At 41.3% G+C, this 15,594-nt stretch overlaps 1 protein-coding gene across 3 annotated transcripts in view; it reads right to left on the reverse strand.

The window, feature by feature from the left end:
• Positions 1-295: 295 nt before the first annotated feature.
• MYOM2 (myomesin 2) overlaps positions 296-15,594 on the reverse strand; it is a 230,171-nt gene continuing 214,872 nt past the window's right edge. For all 3 annotated transcript variants that reach the window (XM_069974526.1, XM_069974527.1, XM_069974525.1), the window contains 6 exons: positions 13,735-13,840; positions 5,764-5,927; positions 5,562-5,598; positions 5,454-5,476; positions 4,109-4,164; positions 296-888 (listed from right to left, as the gene is read on the reverse strand). In XM_069974526.1, coding sequence (XP_069830627.1) covers positions 508-888; positions 4,109-4,164; positions 5,454-5,476; positions 5,562-5,598; positions 5,764-5,927; positions 13,735-13,840 — 767 coding nt within the window. In that variant the 3' untranslated portion in view covers positions 296-507. The remainder of the gene's footprint in view (positions 889-4,108; positions 4,165-5,453; positions 5,477-5,561; positions 5,599-5,763; positions 5,928-13,734; positions 13,841-15,594) is intronic.

The raw sequence follows: 15,594 nt of genomic DNA on the forward strand, positions 1-15,594 counted from the left end.
CTTCTATTTTAAAATCTCCAGTCTTACAGTACTTTGCTGCTGTTTTTCCTACAGGAAGTGGTGTATTCTTTCCAGTCTGACACAGTGCTCTCTTCTGCCACCTCTGTCCATGTCAGGAACTGTCCAGAGCAGGAGAGGTTTTCTATGAGAATTTGCTGCTGCTCTGGACAGTTCCTGACATGGACAGAGGTGTCAGCAAAGAGCACTGTGTCATACTGGAAAGAAGCCACCACTTCCTGCAGGACATACAGCAGCTGATAAGCATAGGAAGTAAATTACAAATCTATATAACTTTCTGAAACCAGTTGATTTGAAAGAAAAATATTTTCGCTGGATATTCCCTTTAATTCGTATTGGGGCTTATTTATGGGAAATAGTGCAAAGATTAAGTGGAGATGAAATAGTTTAAATCTAGTGGGAAACATCTCCATGGTCAATCCCTCCACCGTTACTTTACTCTATTTGTCATAAATGACTCACATTATAGGTTGCTAAATTGCTACAATTTTACTTTCTTCCGGACTTCCCCGCTTTGGGAGCAGGTTTGGATTTTTCAGGTGCTTTAGCAGGTGCAGGTGCAGGAGCAGGTGCAGGAGCGGGTGCAGGTGCAGGTTTAGTAGGCTGGGCGGGTTTCACTTCAGGTACTTCTTCCCCATATTTGTATACACTTACAGTGACGTCGACTGTTTCACCACCATACTTGTTCTTAACATTTATGCCGTATTTTCCAGAGTCCTCAGAAGAAACATCCTTAATGGTGAGACTTGCAAACTTTCCTTGTTCCAGTGAGGAAGAGAAATGATCACTTATCTCCAGATCTCGGTCATTCTTCAGCCATGTTACTTCAGGATCAGGGCTTCCAAAGACTGTGCAGGTCAGACTCAAGGTCTAAAAACACAAGAAGACCATTCAGACCGTAGGTTTTTACATTTACATACTCAGTCATTGGCTGAATCAGGGACTACAGAGCTTATCACCCTTGGCTCACTAGTAGCGTCTCCATCTAAGAACCTTAAGACTTGTATAGATAGCAGGAGCTACAGTAGGTGGCTATATGATGATCGTGAACACTTTTAGGTCAACTACATGAACCAAATTTTCTCAGTAGTAAATCTAACACTCAACTAGATGCCAATAGTGTTTTTCATGAATCTTTGTCATGGGACATGGGTGAGCTCCCATTCAAATCTATGGGGCCTTTTAGGCTTTACTGACAGAGAGAGGGGAGAAGAGTGCATGGCAAATAAGAATAGGTCAGGATCTGAACAGTGACCAATAAAAACCTTTGACATTCCCCAAATCCAATCTTTCCCATTGGGCAGGGTAGATGGCCACCAGGGGGCACATGGGTCATAGGAGACCCCTCTGCCATTACACCTCTGAGCATCCTCACACCATCCCTTCTCTTCCCTACTCACCCTTTCCTTTTAGCAGCAGCGCTCCTCGCTCTTCTCTCCCAGTGGTGGAGAGCCAGTGCCTGTAGCGGAGCTAAACACCCCCATTGCCCATACCCCAGAATGACCCCACCTCCCATGATCCTCTATCCCGTTGTGGCGGCTGTATATATGAGCCATATTGTTGCCCTTCTGTAGCTATGTATGAGCCATGTTGTATCCCTGTATACTGTATAATACAGTGTACAGGGACCCTATTGTATATGAGCCCTATTGTTACCCGTAGTTAAAACTAATGTACCACCGGTGCATCACTTTTATGATATTTACATGGATAGAGCAGCGCTGGTGCAGGATGCCGATGCCGCGTCCTTTTTTTGAACTGCGACCTGGTTCCCACATTCAGTGCCATTCTATTCCTGGGCACCGGATGGGTGTGAAGCATTGGAAGTGAGCCGGCCTGCCCCCAGTGGGTGGAAACCCCCTCCCCTCTATAATGCGGCTCCATTAGAATTAATGGGGCCACATCATCGATGGGTGGGGGTTTCCTCCCACTAGTGGTGGGCCGGCTCGCTTCCAATGCTTCACACCCATCCGGTGCCCAGGAATAGAATGGTGGGGGGGGCAGTTCACGGTTTGGTAACGCGGTGGCAGTTCACAGCTCAGGGACCCATAAAGCTGTTAAGGCGGCCCTGGACATAGCACTAGAATAGTCTAGAAAAGTAGTCTAGATGTCGGAAGTCTAGAAGCTAGAAGTTTTATACCTGTCTGTGCATATTAGTGTGTATTTGGTTATTCTCGCATGACTCTCCGGCTATTTTGCTACATTCATCTTTATTAAACTGTAGCCAGTCCCTGTTTTCTCAAATTTTTCTGTAAATATCAAGTCAAACTAAAGTCCAAAATGCAATTACTTGTGTAGAACCCGGAGAACAATAACAATATGTTGGTGGCTGAGGATTCTATATTTTAGCATATTGTTTTTTGTAGCTTACAGACTTTTCATTTTAATGTCATTTCCATCTAGCTCAGTCTTGGTTAATACCGAAAGGTCCTATGTTCCTTAACACTGTATAATAAGCCTTGGCTGATATCTTTAAAGCTTTTATGTATGCTCACAAGAATCCCCTTAAGGCATTATATTGTACAAAATAATAATTTAAAATCAAGGCTCGGAATACTTCAAATAAAACAGGCTTCTTCCCTTGTTACATTCTCCTGCCAAGTAAAATTTACCAGAGAGTAAAGAATATTTCAGCTGTTTGAGTGCAATGTCAATGTGAGTCTCCAATGATGAGGACATAGTAATTCCATGTCAATATTTGTACAGGCCGTTGTAATAACATGATTTTTAGGATGGCGTTTTAGCAATACATTGGAATTATTCAGTAAAAAAAAAAAAAAAAACTTTTTTTATACAATATTACTAATCTTCCTTTTGAATTATGTATTTTTTTTTTATTTTTTTATTTTTTACTGTGCCCCTTGGGTAAATCAGCCCAGACATACAGCATACTGTACATTCATAATGACACTGAATTTCTCTATTGAAGTAGGGCACGTTCTCATCATTATAACTAAACTAAAGCAATATGAGCTTTTCTATAGTCCAGGGGTAGGGAACCTTGGCTCTCCAGTGGTTGCAAAACTACAATTCCCATCATGCCTGGACAGCTAAAGGCTATGTCCACACAACGTATCTTTTTGTAAAAGTACGGCTGTTTTTGCAATCGGCAACAACGACCGTACTTCTTACAAAAAGATACGTTGCCTTGTCTTCTATGGAATCTCTATAGCGGCGCCATAGGAATCTGACATGTCAGTTTTCTGCGGCCACTATTCAGTGAATAGCGGCCGCAGAAAACCCTGTCAGTGCACACTATGGAGAGTGCAGCTCCAGACGCTCACTCCATAGTGTGCTGTGGGAAGTTTTAATGCAGGCACGCACGGATGCGCCGCATCAAAGCTCTGCGACTGCAAAGATCATCTGGCCGGTACTGCAGTACCAGCCGGAATGATCTTTTCAGACACCGGGCGTTCCGTGACCCAGCCGGGTCACGGAACGGCCGGTCTAATACGTAGTCTGAACATAGCCAAAGGCTATTTTACTGTTTTATAATTATGATGCCTTCTATATATATTTTTAGATATGAGGATATATGCCTTGGGGTTCACATCTCTAAATGTTTTAGATCCTAGTAATGCGTTGCATTGCTAACGTTCTTACCTTAGTATGAATTGTAAGTTATATGCTTTGACCCTAGTGCCAAGTTCTTGTGAAACTATATAAGCTACAGTATGAGGCCACGTTCACACAACGTATGACACTGGCCGTTCTCTGACCCGGCCGTGTTATAGAACTGCCAATGTCACTGAAGTTTTTCCCGGCCGGTACTCCAGTTCCGGCAGGATAAACTTCATTTCTATTGCATTGGGATGAGGGCGCATCCGTCTGTGCCCGCATCCCAAATTCACCATTGCACACTGTCAGGGTTGTGTGGCCGCTATTTAATGAATAGTGGCCGCACAAAACTGACATGTCAGTTTTTGTTGCGGACGCTTGCAATGTGTATGCACTCCGGCAAGGATTCCATTCATTGTCAATGCAAAGTATCTTTTGAATTAATCATGGCCATGATTAATTAGAAAAATATGTTGCGTGAACGTGGGCTAAACAAGGAAAAGTCCAGCATACAGCATTGAGCTTCTCTTACCTTGCCTTCCATTATAGTCACCACATCAGGCAATCCACCAATCACTTTACCGCGATCTATGGAAAAGAGACACAAGTCACTCATCAATATGCCGTGATATCATATTAGTTGTGGGATAACAAAGCTGGAGACCCAGAAGTCTAGTCATATTACATTGCGCTTGCATTTACACCAATTTTTCCTGAGGTTATGTTCACGCACTGTAAAATAAAGGTAAAATACGGCCATATTTTCAATATAATAAAGTGTTCCTTTAAAGCCAATGGGAAATTGGCCGACACCATATAGAATAATGGTCATAATTGATTATGACCATCCAAGTAATGAACATGCTGCAACATACTGCACTTTTGCAAAATATGGGCTTTTTTTTTTTTTTTTTTTTCATTTTGTGTTTTTTAATCTGTTCACATATCATTTTATTTTTAACTAAAAACGACTGTCGAAATTTAGCCTTTATTTAACATTGTGGGAACCTAGCTGTTTACTAGGTATCAAGATATCAACTGATTTCCTTGATCTACAATACACAGAATAGTTTATCCCCATCAGACAACTCCCATTATAAGGGGAACTCCGGCGAAAATCTTTTTTTTTCCAAATCAACTGGTTTCAGAAAGTTATATAAATGTGTAATTTACTTCTATTTAAAAATCTCAAGGCTTCCCATACTTGTCGGCTGCTGTTTGTCCTGCAGGAAATATTTTCTTTCCAGTCTGGCACAATGCTCTCTGCTGCCCCCTCTGTCCATGTGAGGAACTGTCTAGAGCAGGAGAGGTTTTCTATGGGGTTCCTGAGATGAACAGAGGTGGCAGCAGAGAGCAAAGAATACACCACTTCCTGCAAGACATACAGCAGCTGATATGTATGGGAAGACTGGAGATTTTTAAATAGAAGTAAATTACAGATCTTTATAACTTTCTGAAACCTGTTGACTTGAAACAAAAAGATTTTTGTTTGCCTATTAAGCCATTTTAATATATATACTGAAAGAATTTACTATTCCTATTAAGTAATAATATTGTAAACTGTTTAGGGGGAAAAACATTTTTTTTAAGGGATGTGGCTAGAAACGCATGTTTTTCTTTTCAATTTACTAATAAAAGTCTCATTTCTGGTGCAATGTACAGTATAGGGCAAACGTCACAAAAAACAATCATAAAGGGCTTTGCATGTTTCTAACCTGCATGTACCAAAATAGTAAATGATACAAAGAAAAATACACGTTGCACAATGCCGGACACTGTCGGACACTCTGCAAACAATAGTAGCCCCTCCCCCACTGTGCAGATTGTGTATGTAAACGGGCACCCCGTTATTAGTCATGAGTTCTCCTAATACTTACTCTTTTCAGCAAAGGCTGCAGCCCTGTGGGAGGAAATGAAAAGCAAGTGTTTAATATAATATTTTATACATCTTATTTTGCATACAAAATCATGAATTTCAAACATACTTGAGTCTCTGGAATTCAGCATGGGCTTCTTCAAAAGCTGAAATTAAAAAGAAGATGTGTCAGTCGGTTTCCATAACAACGACGGAGTTTCACAAGATAAAAAAGAAGGTAAAAACAACAGCAGCTCATAGTTTTTATTTGTGCTCGGAGCGCTGATCGTATCGGGAAATCTCCCGAAAAGCCTCCGATTTATGAGTGTTACCTTGTCCTGATAAATCAACAGTTCTCTTGTAGGACGATTTGGCATCGAATATCTCAAATGTGTATTTTCCTTTGTCCTTTTCCGTGGGTTCACAAATCTGCAAAAAGGCGAAATCATCTGTGCCTCCGATTCTCATCTTGTCACTTGAAGAAATCTTTGATTCCCTTTTAAGCAAATAACAAAATTAACCTTTTTTTTTTTTTTTTTTTTACTTTTACAGTATTTTATACATTCAGATAATTATATATAAATAGAGTTAAAGGGGTTATCCAGCGTTACAAAAACATGGCCACTTTCTTTCAGAGACAACACGACTCTTGTCTCTAGTTCAGGTGCAGTTTGCAATTAGGCACCGTTCACTTCAATGGAACTGAGCAGCAAAACCCCGCCCAAGCTGGAGACAAGAGTGGTGCTGTCTCTGGAAGAAAGTGGCCATGTTTTTGCAGGGCTGGATAACCCCCTTAACTTCTATAGGGAAGTCAAAATCTGCGGCAAATCCACAGCAAATCAGTGACAACTCTCCAGCAAATCCTTAAAAAAAACAAAAAAAAAAAACACTTCATTTAATCATACAGTACCCTGATAGAAAAGAGGGATAGTTCAGCTATTTTGCTGTATATGTGGCTTCTTAAATCACATTTGAAATCTTAGGGTATATGCACACTAAGGAAATAACACGGATAACATGCAATGGATTCCGTCACTCATCCCCCCCCCCCCACACACACACACACGCTCCTGCTTCACTTTCCACCAATCCCATAGACTCCATGGTCAGGCGCATTCCAATGTCCGCCCAAAAAATTTACATGACAATTCTTTTGGTGGACAGCGGTGGAATCTGCCTGTGCATAGAATGAAGCCTATGGGACCGTCAGAACTTCAAGCGGGAGTGTAGGAGGGGTGAGCGACGTAATCCTCTGCATGTTATCCATGTTATTTCCTTAGTGTGCATATACCCTAAGGATTTTTTTTATTTGTCCTTGGACGGCCCCTTTAAATTTTAAATCAGTATGCTATGGAATTTGCAAAGATTTTCTTTCAGAACATAGACTGTGAAGTTATTGTATGTGAGTCAAAGTGGTACTTTCATCTGGGCGTGCTATGCACAGGACAGGGGATAACATGCTGATCGGTAGGGTTTAGATTTCTGGGATCCCCATAAATCATGGGAATGGGGGGGAAATTTTCAATGTAAAAATAAGGAGACAGCACGTATACGCAGCCAGTAGAGATGAGCAAGTATGCTCAGTATGGAGTATACTATTCACTCAAGTATCAGAGGTTAAAAGTTCTTGATCCTCGAAAAAGTACCGCATGGTACTCATGCAAAGCAAGTCTTCTCCTGCATGTATGCCTTAAACATGTGGATTAGGGGCTGAGAGGTCCAGATACCATGGCCAGTACCGATATATCAAAGTTAAACTACGTAAGCAGCATCCAAATTTATGGCTCAAGCAAGTGGTAAAGTGCAAGCATAAAACATACAACCTGGCGGTTAAAGGGGTAATCCAGCGCTACAAAAACATGGCAACTTTTCCCCCTCTATTGTCTCCAGATTGGGTGGGGATTTGAAACTCAGTTCCATTGAAGTAAATGGAGCTTAATTGCAAACCACATCTGAACTGGAGACAAAAGTAGGGGGAAAAGTGGCCATGTTTTTGTAGCGCTGGATTACCCCTTTAAGTGAATCCCTCTTCCACTTTCTTTTAGTCTGACACTGGTACAGTACACAGCTAATACAGTGGCCTTGGAGTCTTAGATTCTTCCATACATGCTCCCCCTGCTATTCCCGTTCCATTTCCATGGTGTTTCCCTCACTTTCTCAGTTTATCAGGTGATCCAATGACTTGCTCAACGCTTAATGCTTAAATCTCCCATTGACTTTAATAGCGTTAATTACTCAAGTCGAGCAATCGAGTATTGAAAAATACTCAACATGAATAAAAAGCATTGAAGCATGTTAGTGCTCGCTCATCTCTAGCAGCCAGCAACACATTCATTCTATTCTGTGGAATTGCAATGCACTCCCTTCGTTCCTGAGCACAATTCCTTCTACAAATCACAGGGGGGTTTAGCAGTCGGACATCACTGATCAGCATACTATGGATCGGTAATAACAGAAGAATAGACTACTCAGGGGGTAATTGGGGATTAAGGGAGGAGGAAGGACAACAAACCAAAAAAACAGGAAGGGGGGAGGGAATTGCTTAATCGCTTATAACGCATGAAGGCATATCTTCTGCTCAAAGAAGATCATGCCTCAAATAGGAAGTATTGACAGGGGAATCCTCTTTAAAGGGTTTGTCCAGCTAAAAAAATTTCTTTCAAATCAACTGGTGTCAGAAAGTTATATAGATTTGTAATTTACTTCTATTTAAAAATCTCAAGTCTTCCCATACTTATCAGCTGCTGTGTGTCCTGCAGGAAGTGATGTTTTATTTTCAGACTGACACAGTGCTCTCTGCTGACATCTTTGGCCGAGAAAGGAACTGTCCAAAGCAGGAGAGGTTTTTTATGGGGATTTGCTGCTGCTCTAGACAGTTCCTGACATGGACAGAGGTGGCAGCAGAGAGCACTGTGTCAGACTGGAGAGAATACTTCACTTCCTGCAAGACATACAGTAGCTAATAAGTATGGGAAGACTTCGGATTTTTAAATAGAAATAAATTATAAATTTTTATAACTTCATGAGAGGTTGATTTGAAAGAAAAAAATTTAAGTAGTGTGATCTAGGGGGCCCAAATCATCAAAAGTACTGGTCGTGGGACAGGTATTGGCAACTTATAATTTCCTCTAGCCTCTGGATGTCCTTAAAGCGACTCTGTACCCACAATCTGACCCAAACCCCTTGTACCTTCGGATAGCGCTTTTAATCTGAGATCTGTCCTGGGGTTCCGTTCGGCAGGTGATGCAGTTATTGTCCTAGAAAACAACTTTTAAACTTGCAGCCCTATGTCAAATTGGCATGGCCTAGAGTACCCATGCCCTAGGATTGCGACGTCCATTCGTCCCTCCTCCCCACCATTTTTCCTATTCATCACCTGTGTGAACACTGCACATGAGCCTTAACGATCCAACACATGTTCCATCTTCAGACAGGTGATGAACAGGAGAAAATGTTCCAGGAGCATTTCTAATGGTGAGGAGGGTGGGGAGGAGGGACGTAGGGGTGTCACAATCCTAGGGCATGGGTACTCTAGGCCACACCAGTTTGGCACAGGGCTGCAAGTTTAAAAGTTGTTTTTTAGGAAATAACTGCATCACCTGCCGAACGAACCCCGGGACAGATCTTGGATTAAAAGCAGCTATTTGATTATACTAGCAGTTTGAGGGGGTCAGATTGTGGGTAGAGAGTCACTTTAACTTTCTCTATCCAGTGACAGATGGAGGGGGGTACTGGAGATCTCCAATTAACATGTTTTTAACTTTCTGTAAAATTATATTGCACCCTCTGTTGGTTCAGTTCCTGACTATTTATAGTGCACTTCAGAACAAATATGCAGCTAAGTATGTGGTCACACTCGTAACAATGTTAAAAATACCAGCACATAAACAGTAAAGAGACATAAAAGTCACTATATACAGCAGCTGGTCCAATGCCCTCATAATATGATTTCGTAATTCCAGCAGCAACATAGTTAATCAGCAAAAAAAAAACATGAAATTGTAGCTTGAAAACAAAATGTCACCCTGCAGTCATTTCCTCTCTAATTGGCACTGCTGTGTTCAGCGTTCAGCACTGCAATAATGGCAGACTTTGAAAGAGATGATCTGAACCTATCATCATTCTGGGAGATGAGAAGCTACAGACTCTTGTAAATTAATGAACACAGCACAACTAAGGTGCTCGCAGATAACTAAGACGTTCTCCGAGAAGGAAGGCAAAAGTCATTGTGTAAACAGATGCTTGATTTAACTTTCTTATGTTTACTATTAGAAATAACCAGAATGCCCATTATGATGGGATCTACGTAATTCAGCCTTTGATGGATTAATGAGCCAAGCGGAGCCGGGATTGAAATACAAAATAATCTGCGGGACGTCCGTGCCCCGGCTACAACACAGGCTCCCATTGTTACTGCTAAAGCAATATTTGTGAGATTTTAGCTCATCCTAGTAGAAGCAGTAACCTTACTTTACAGTTCAGAAGGCTAATGTTACTTTATTACCCCCGCAATGTGATCTCTGTATTATTATCATCACAACTGCCCTGCAATAACATATTACTATACTGTACACTCAGTGACCACATGGATGCCTGCTTGGTTTCTAGACTGTCTGGGCACCTAAAACGCTAAATTCAGGTGTCAGAAAGGTCAGTGCTTATCTATGAACTTACTGAGAGAAGATTGCAGGGTGTTGTGCTTTGCAGGACTCCTCCGTGCTCAGTCACTCCTAACAGCCCCTCCCCTCTCCATAGCCACATAATGGAGACAGAAATCCTGCTTCATCTGATGTGAGGGGGGAGGCTGGGAGATTGCTTTTTCAGTACAGAAGGAAACTCTTTTAGTACATAAAACCTATTACAGAGTTTCTTAAAATCGCTTGTACTGTTGATATTTAATGTTTTCAGAAAACTGACCCTGAAATGACAGTTACGCTTTAAAATGTCACTGTTTGTTTTTTTGTTTTTTTTATTAGCATAAATCAATAGTCCAGGTGATTTTAAAAACGTTGTAATTGGGTTTATTAGGCAAATATGCCATTATCTGCATTCAAAAAGTCTTTCCTCAGGTCCCCCCTCCCTCCTCTCTTTCATCCACTGCTCATTATCAGGAAATCATGACTCTTTTACATCAGTTGGGTCCTGTGTAACCTATGGAGAGGGGAGAGGGGAGGAGGGAGATTGTTCTCTGCTCTCTGCTGGCAACTAAAGGATTACCCATCACTGTGTGAAAGCCGGTATTCAGAGGTCAGAGAGGTCAGTGCTGACTTTGGAGGAGATAGCCCGGTGATGTATCTGTAAATTAACTCTTTGTTGTCCTGTTTTGGTTCCTCATCTCCCTCAACCCCTCCCCTCTCCATAAGAGAACCATGAAGACAGGGGGGAGAGCTTCAAACTGCTTTTTCAAGATAAAAATGCATTTTTTTAGCTAATAAACCCAATTACAAAGTTTCTTAAAATCATGACAGTGACACTTTAATCATAAAGGCGTACACTATTATATAGTTGTTTAGGATAAGCCCACATGACTCCCTAGAAGTTCCAGTCCCTTCTTAGACAGTTTCACACGTACGAATCCGCTGCAATTCCCGGTACAGTCAGTTTGAATGGGTTTACATACTGGTAGGGGATTTTTCATTCTGCTGCAAGTATGTAGAGCCCATCCCCCTTGACCCACAGCTGACCGGTGATTAATTTACTGGTCACCACTCCGGCCTGCTTCTGTGGCTCCCGTAGGTCCCACTCGGCAAATCAGTAGCTGGAGCGGGGCAGTGCATTGATTGTCTGAGCAGGACACCAGGGAGGCGGGCGCACCAGAAGCAAGTAGGAGCATGGACCGGAAAAGTATTCACCGGTCAGCTGTGGGTTAAGGGGGGCGGAGTTTATATATTGTATGAGAATGAGCAGTATTGTATGAGTGAGCAGGGAGAGCAGAGAAGCGGCCCAGCTGTTTGGAGACTGTCTGGGCACATAAAACCCTGGATTCAGAGGTCAGAAAGTTTGGTGCTTATCTGGGATCTTGGAGAGATAAGATTGCAAGATGTTGTGTTTTGCAGGGCTGCCTTTTCTCCTCTCCCTGCTCACTCATCCCCCTCATCCCCCTCTCTCCATAGACCATAATGGACACAGAAATCCTGCTTCTTCTGAAGTGAGGGGGGAGGTAGGAAAAGAGCTTTTTGAGTACAGAAGGAAACTCTTGTACTATTGATATTTATTGGTTTATGAAAAATGACATTCAAATTACAGTTACACTTTAAGAATTAACATCAAGTGGAATAAAGCAAGGCTCTTTAAAAGGCTCCTAGTTACTTCAATAATTTCATTACTGATCGTAATTTCCCAGGTGCTTCCATGTATCTCCAGGCCTTAATATCAGTTGATTGACAATTATTATTCATCTCTGTCACAGACGCCTATGTCTGTCATTCACTTTAAAGAACTTGTGTCTTAATTATTTTAACCTGATACTGGTATCTTTCAATTACAGGGCATAGACATCCTCCCAGTTCTAATAATGTGATTGGAAAAAAACAGATATTTTTAGAATTGTCATCTCAAATTTTCAGTGATGAAAACTTATATTGACTTTTGAAAAAAAAATAGAGTAATGATAGGAATTTTTTAGTAGCTTCCTTTACCATACCATCAGTGTCGGACTGGCTCACCAGAGGACCGGAGAATCCTCCGGTGGTCCCCCAGCTTTAGAACATGCGCTAAGACTAAATGACATGTCTTTTCTGACTGGTTCTTCATTGGTGGGACCCCAGGATCATTTCCTTTGGTGGGCTCCAGATACCCCAGTCCGACACTGCATACCATTCTAGTATGGTGAAGGAAGCAAGGATATAACTGATCATTAAAGTCAATGGGGCACATTATATTTTGAAAATACAGATTTTGACATTTTTTATGCGTAATCATACCCTATAGATAAAAAATATATTTCATGATACATCTTCTACTGAATGACCTACAGATATGTCCATGATATACACACGTGTCCTTCCTTGCCTTACCTCAAGGCTTAAAGGGAAACTTAAGGGGAAATCCAGGTCACAGGGATGAGTAAATAAAGCTTTTTTCCTATGTTCCTGCACCCTCCTGCCAAACTCCTGCACCACCTGGTGTTCCCCTCCTCCCTCCCCCCCCCCCTTTTCCCAATCAGGGGTACAAAACTAAAATTACTATTATGCCTGGACAACTAAAGCTTTACTTTTATCTATCCAAAGATCATAGGAATTGTAATTTTGCAACTGCTGGTGTTCCACAGATTTCCTATCTCTGGTTTACAGCATGCTGCCTTGTGATGAATGACCCAGCAGAAAGAGCAGACAGGGAGTGAATGCACTAGGTGCTGCAAACTCACTTTGCAATAGTTCGCTGTTCTGCAACAGTTTTGGGTGGAGAAAAGGCAGAAGTGCTGTGGGTAAGGAGTAGACTGGATGGGAGGGCTTTGATAGGGAGCTGATAGAAATCAATACATTATGGGAATTGAAGTTCTGAGCAACTGCTCAACCAATAAACACCACCAGGAAATAAGACCCCCCCCAAAAAAACAAAAACAAATGGATACATTGATTTTTGATGGTTTCAAAACTGTAGCATACAGGTAAGCAATGCTATATGCGTACGCACCATGTTTATTATTTTTTAACTGACATTGGAAGTGTCCAACTATACAGTGGTACCTTGGTTTAAGAGCATTTTGCAAGAAGGGCTCACAGTGGTAACTTGGTATTAGAGCATTGCTTTGGTTTAAGAGCTCCCTGTACTGGGTGGGAGGGGGAGCGGGGGAGGGGAGGGGCATGGTCTTTATAGGTGGTCTACAGTTCTGTACCCTGACCCAGGAAGTCTCCCTCACTTTCCAAATCATGGCAAATCCAATTCTTTCCTACTTCATGCTCCCTAAAATCTTAATCAGCCCTTGTGTTTCCCATCCTCTCCATTCTTGCTATAATGTGCCTGCACTCACACTCCGCTATCCACAATGCTGCTATAATGTGCCTGCACTCACACTCAGCTATACACACTGCTGCTATACTGTACAGTAACTAATAATACAACATATTCAGCTGTTTCTTATTGTTTGTTTCATCTGTTTTACTGTTCAGAATATTTTGGGGTGTGGGACCAATTATCTGCATATAAGTGGTTTCTTATGAGAAAATTTGCTTTGGTTTAAGAGTGGATTTGGATTCCAAGCACAGTCCCGGAACGAATTATGCTCGTAATCCAAGGCACCACTGTATTCAGTTTTCCTTGTCTGCTCAATAATGTATTCTATAACACCGTAGATTGCATACCTCTGGTACCAGGTTACTTTCATTTCTTCGGAGAAGTACTTCATGTAACAATGGAATCGTATTCCTTCAGGTGTGCAATGGATCTTAAGCTCAGAAGCCGATGATCCTAGGAAAGAAAGACCAACATATTCTGCATAAACTTGTGTTCACCTAGTCCAGGTTAGCTTTTTATTCCTTACGACATGGCGGCAAATACAGTTCTCTAGATCTTACGGAAAGAAAAGCTATTTTTGATACAACAGAGACATATTATCCGCGAGCTTCAGCTATGTAGGAAATAGATTAAATTACTGACTTTGATGCATTTTTATGACAATCCTCCTACAAGGACGCAGAAAGCTATAATAAGACATTATGGGTTCCCGGTCTTCCAGGGTATTATTCTTTCCAAACAGCCTAGGTTTTACTTTGGTATCTTCACAATGAGCTCTCAGACACAACATGTCTTAGTGCATTTTTCTCTCCAAATGATAAACACTCGGTAATTTCAGTAATTATCTTTATAATAGACTCTTCACTTTATCTACCGAGAGCTGGAGCGAGATATTTCAAGCCGTACCGTCTGGTGCAAAGACTTTATTAACATTATATATCACTATAGATTAAATGGATAGACTGTAATTGTGTTTCGCCAGATTTTACTTACGAGTTGATTCTGACATATATTACTTGAGACTTTGCACTAACTAAAGGGTCACTCTGTATTTAGCTGTAAACAGTGAGGTGGCAAACTCTGATGTTCATTCATTAGGTTTTGAGGAGAAGGCAAAGACTTTTATTGAGAGGAGCGGAAAATGCTTTCTTTGTATGGTGACTATAATAGGCTGTGTTGTCACAGAAATAACAGGCAGACTGAAAGCATGTAAAAGCCTAACTAAAAAAAAAAAAAGGCAAATAAGAAAATATAGTCTGTCTGTATACAGGTTGCCATTAAAAAAAAAAAAAGTAAAAAAAAAAAAAAATTATATATATATCTATCCTTGGGTGAAATAGGTAAAGAATGTTTTTGGGTTTTGTTTGTTTTTTTCAGTTCTTTTCCGCTCCAAGACTAGGGATTCTTTGCCACAGGTGTGGCATCCAGCTAGTTAAATCATCTATACGTTACGCTCCTTAATGTGTCACTGTCATTTAAAAATGTTTTGCAGAAATCAATAGTACAGGCGATTTTAAGAAACTTTGTAATTGGGTTTATTAGCTGAAAAAAGCATTTTGATCATGAAAAAGCTGTTTAAAGCTCTCCCCCCTGTCTTCATGGTTTTCTATGGAGAGGGGAGGGGTGGAGGGAGATGAGCCTCCAAAACAGGACAACATAGAGTTAATTTACAGCTACATCACCGGGGTATCTCCTCAGCACTGACCTCTCTGACCTCTGAATACCAGCTTTCGCATAGCTACCACTGTGCAACCATTTGTTCTCTGCTCTCTGGCGGTGACTAATCTTCCTCCTCCCTCTTCCCCCCTCCCCTCTCCATAGATTACACCGACTGGTGTAAATTAGTCGAGATTTCCTGATAATGAGCAGTGAATGAGAGAGAGGAGGGGGGGGGACCTGGGGAAAGACTTTTCATATGCAGATAATGGCATATTTGCCTAATAAACCCAATTACAAAGTTTCTTAAAATCGCCTGTGCTATTGTTTTTTGCAAAAAAAAAAAAAAAAAACTGTGACAGTTTAAATCATTTATACGTTACGCTCCTTAGGATCATTTTGAAAAAAAGTTATGACGGCCAAATTGCCGAAGGTTTTTGGCAGATAATCCTGGAGCAAGAGACTTGATTTTGACAGAGAGGTGATTAATGGTGCGCGTTTGGCAGGGAGACTGTGTTCAATTCTGTTCAGTTGATATTGAGGGTATTTTG

The sequence above is a fragment of the Dendropsophus ebraccatus genome, chromosome 6 (assembly GCF_027789765.1).
Source record: "Dendropsophus ebraccatus isolate aDenEbr1 chromosome 6, aDenEbr1.pat, whole genome shotgun sequence".
NCBI classification, from domain to species: Eukaryota; Metazoa; Chordata; class Amphibia; order Anura; family Hylidae; genus Dendropsophus; species Dendropsophus ebraccatus.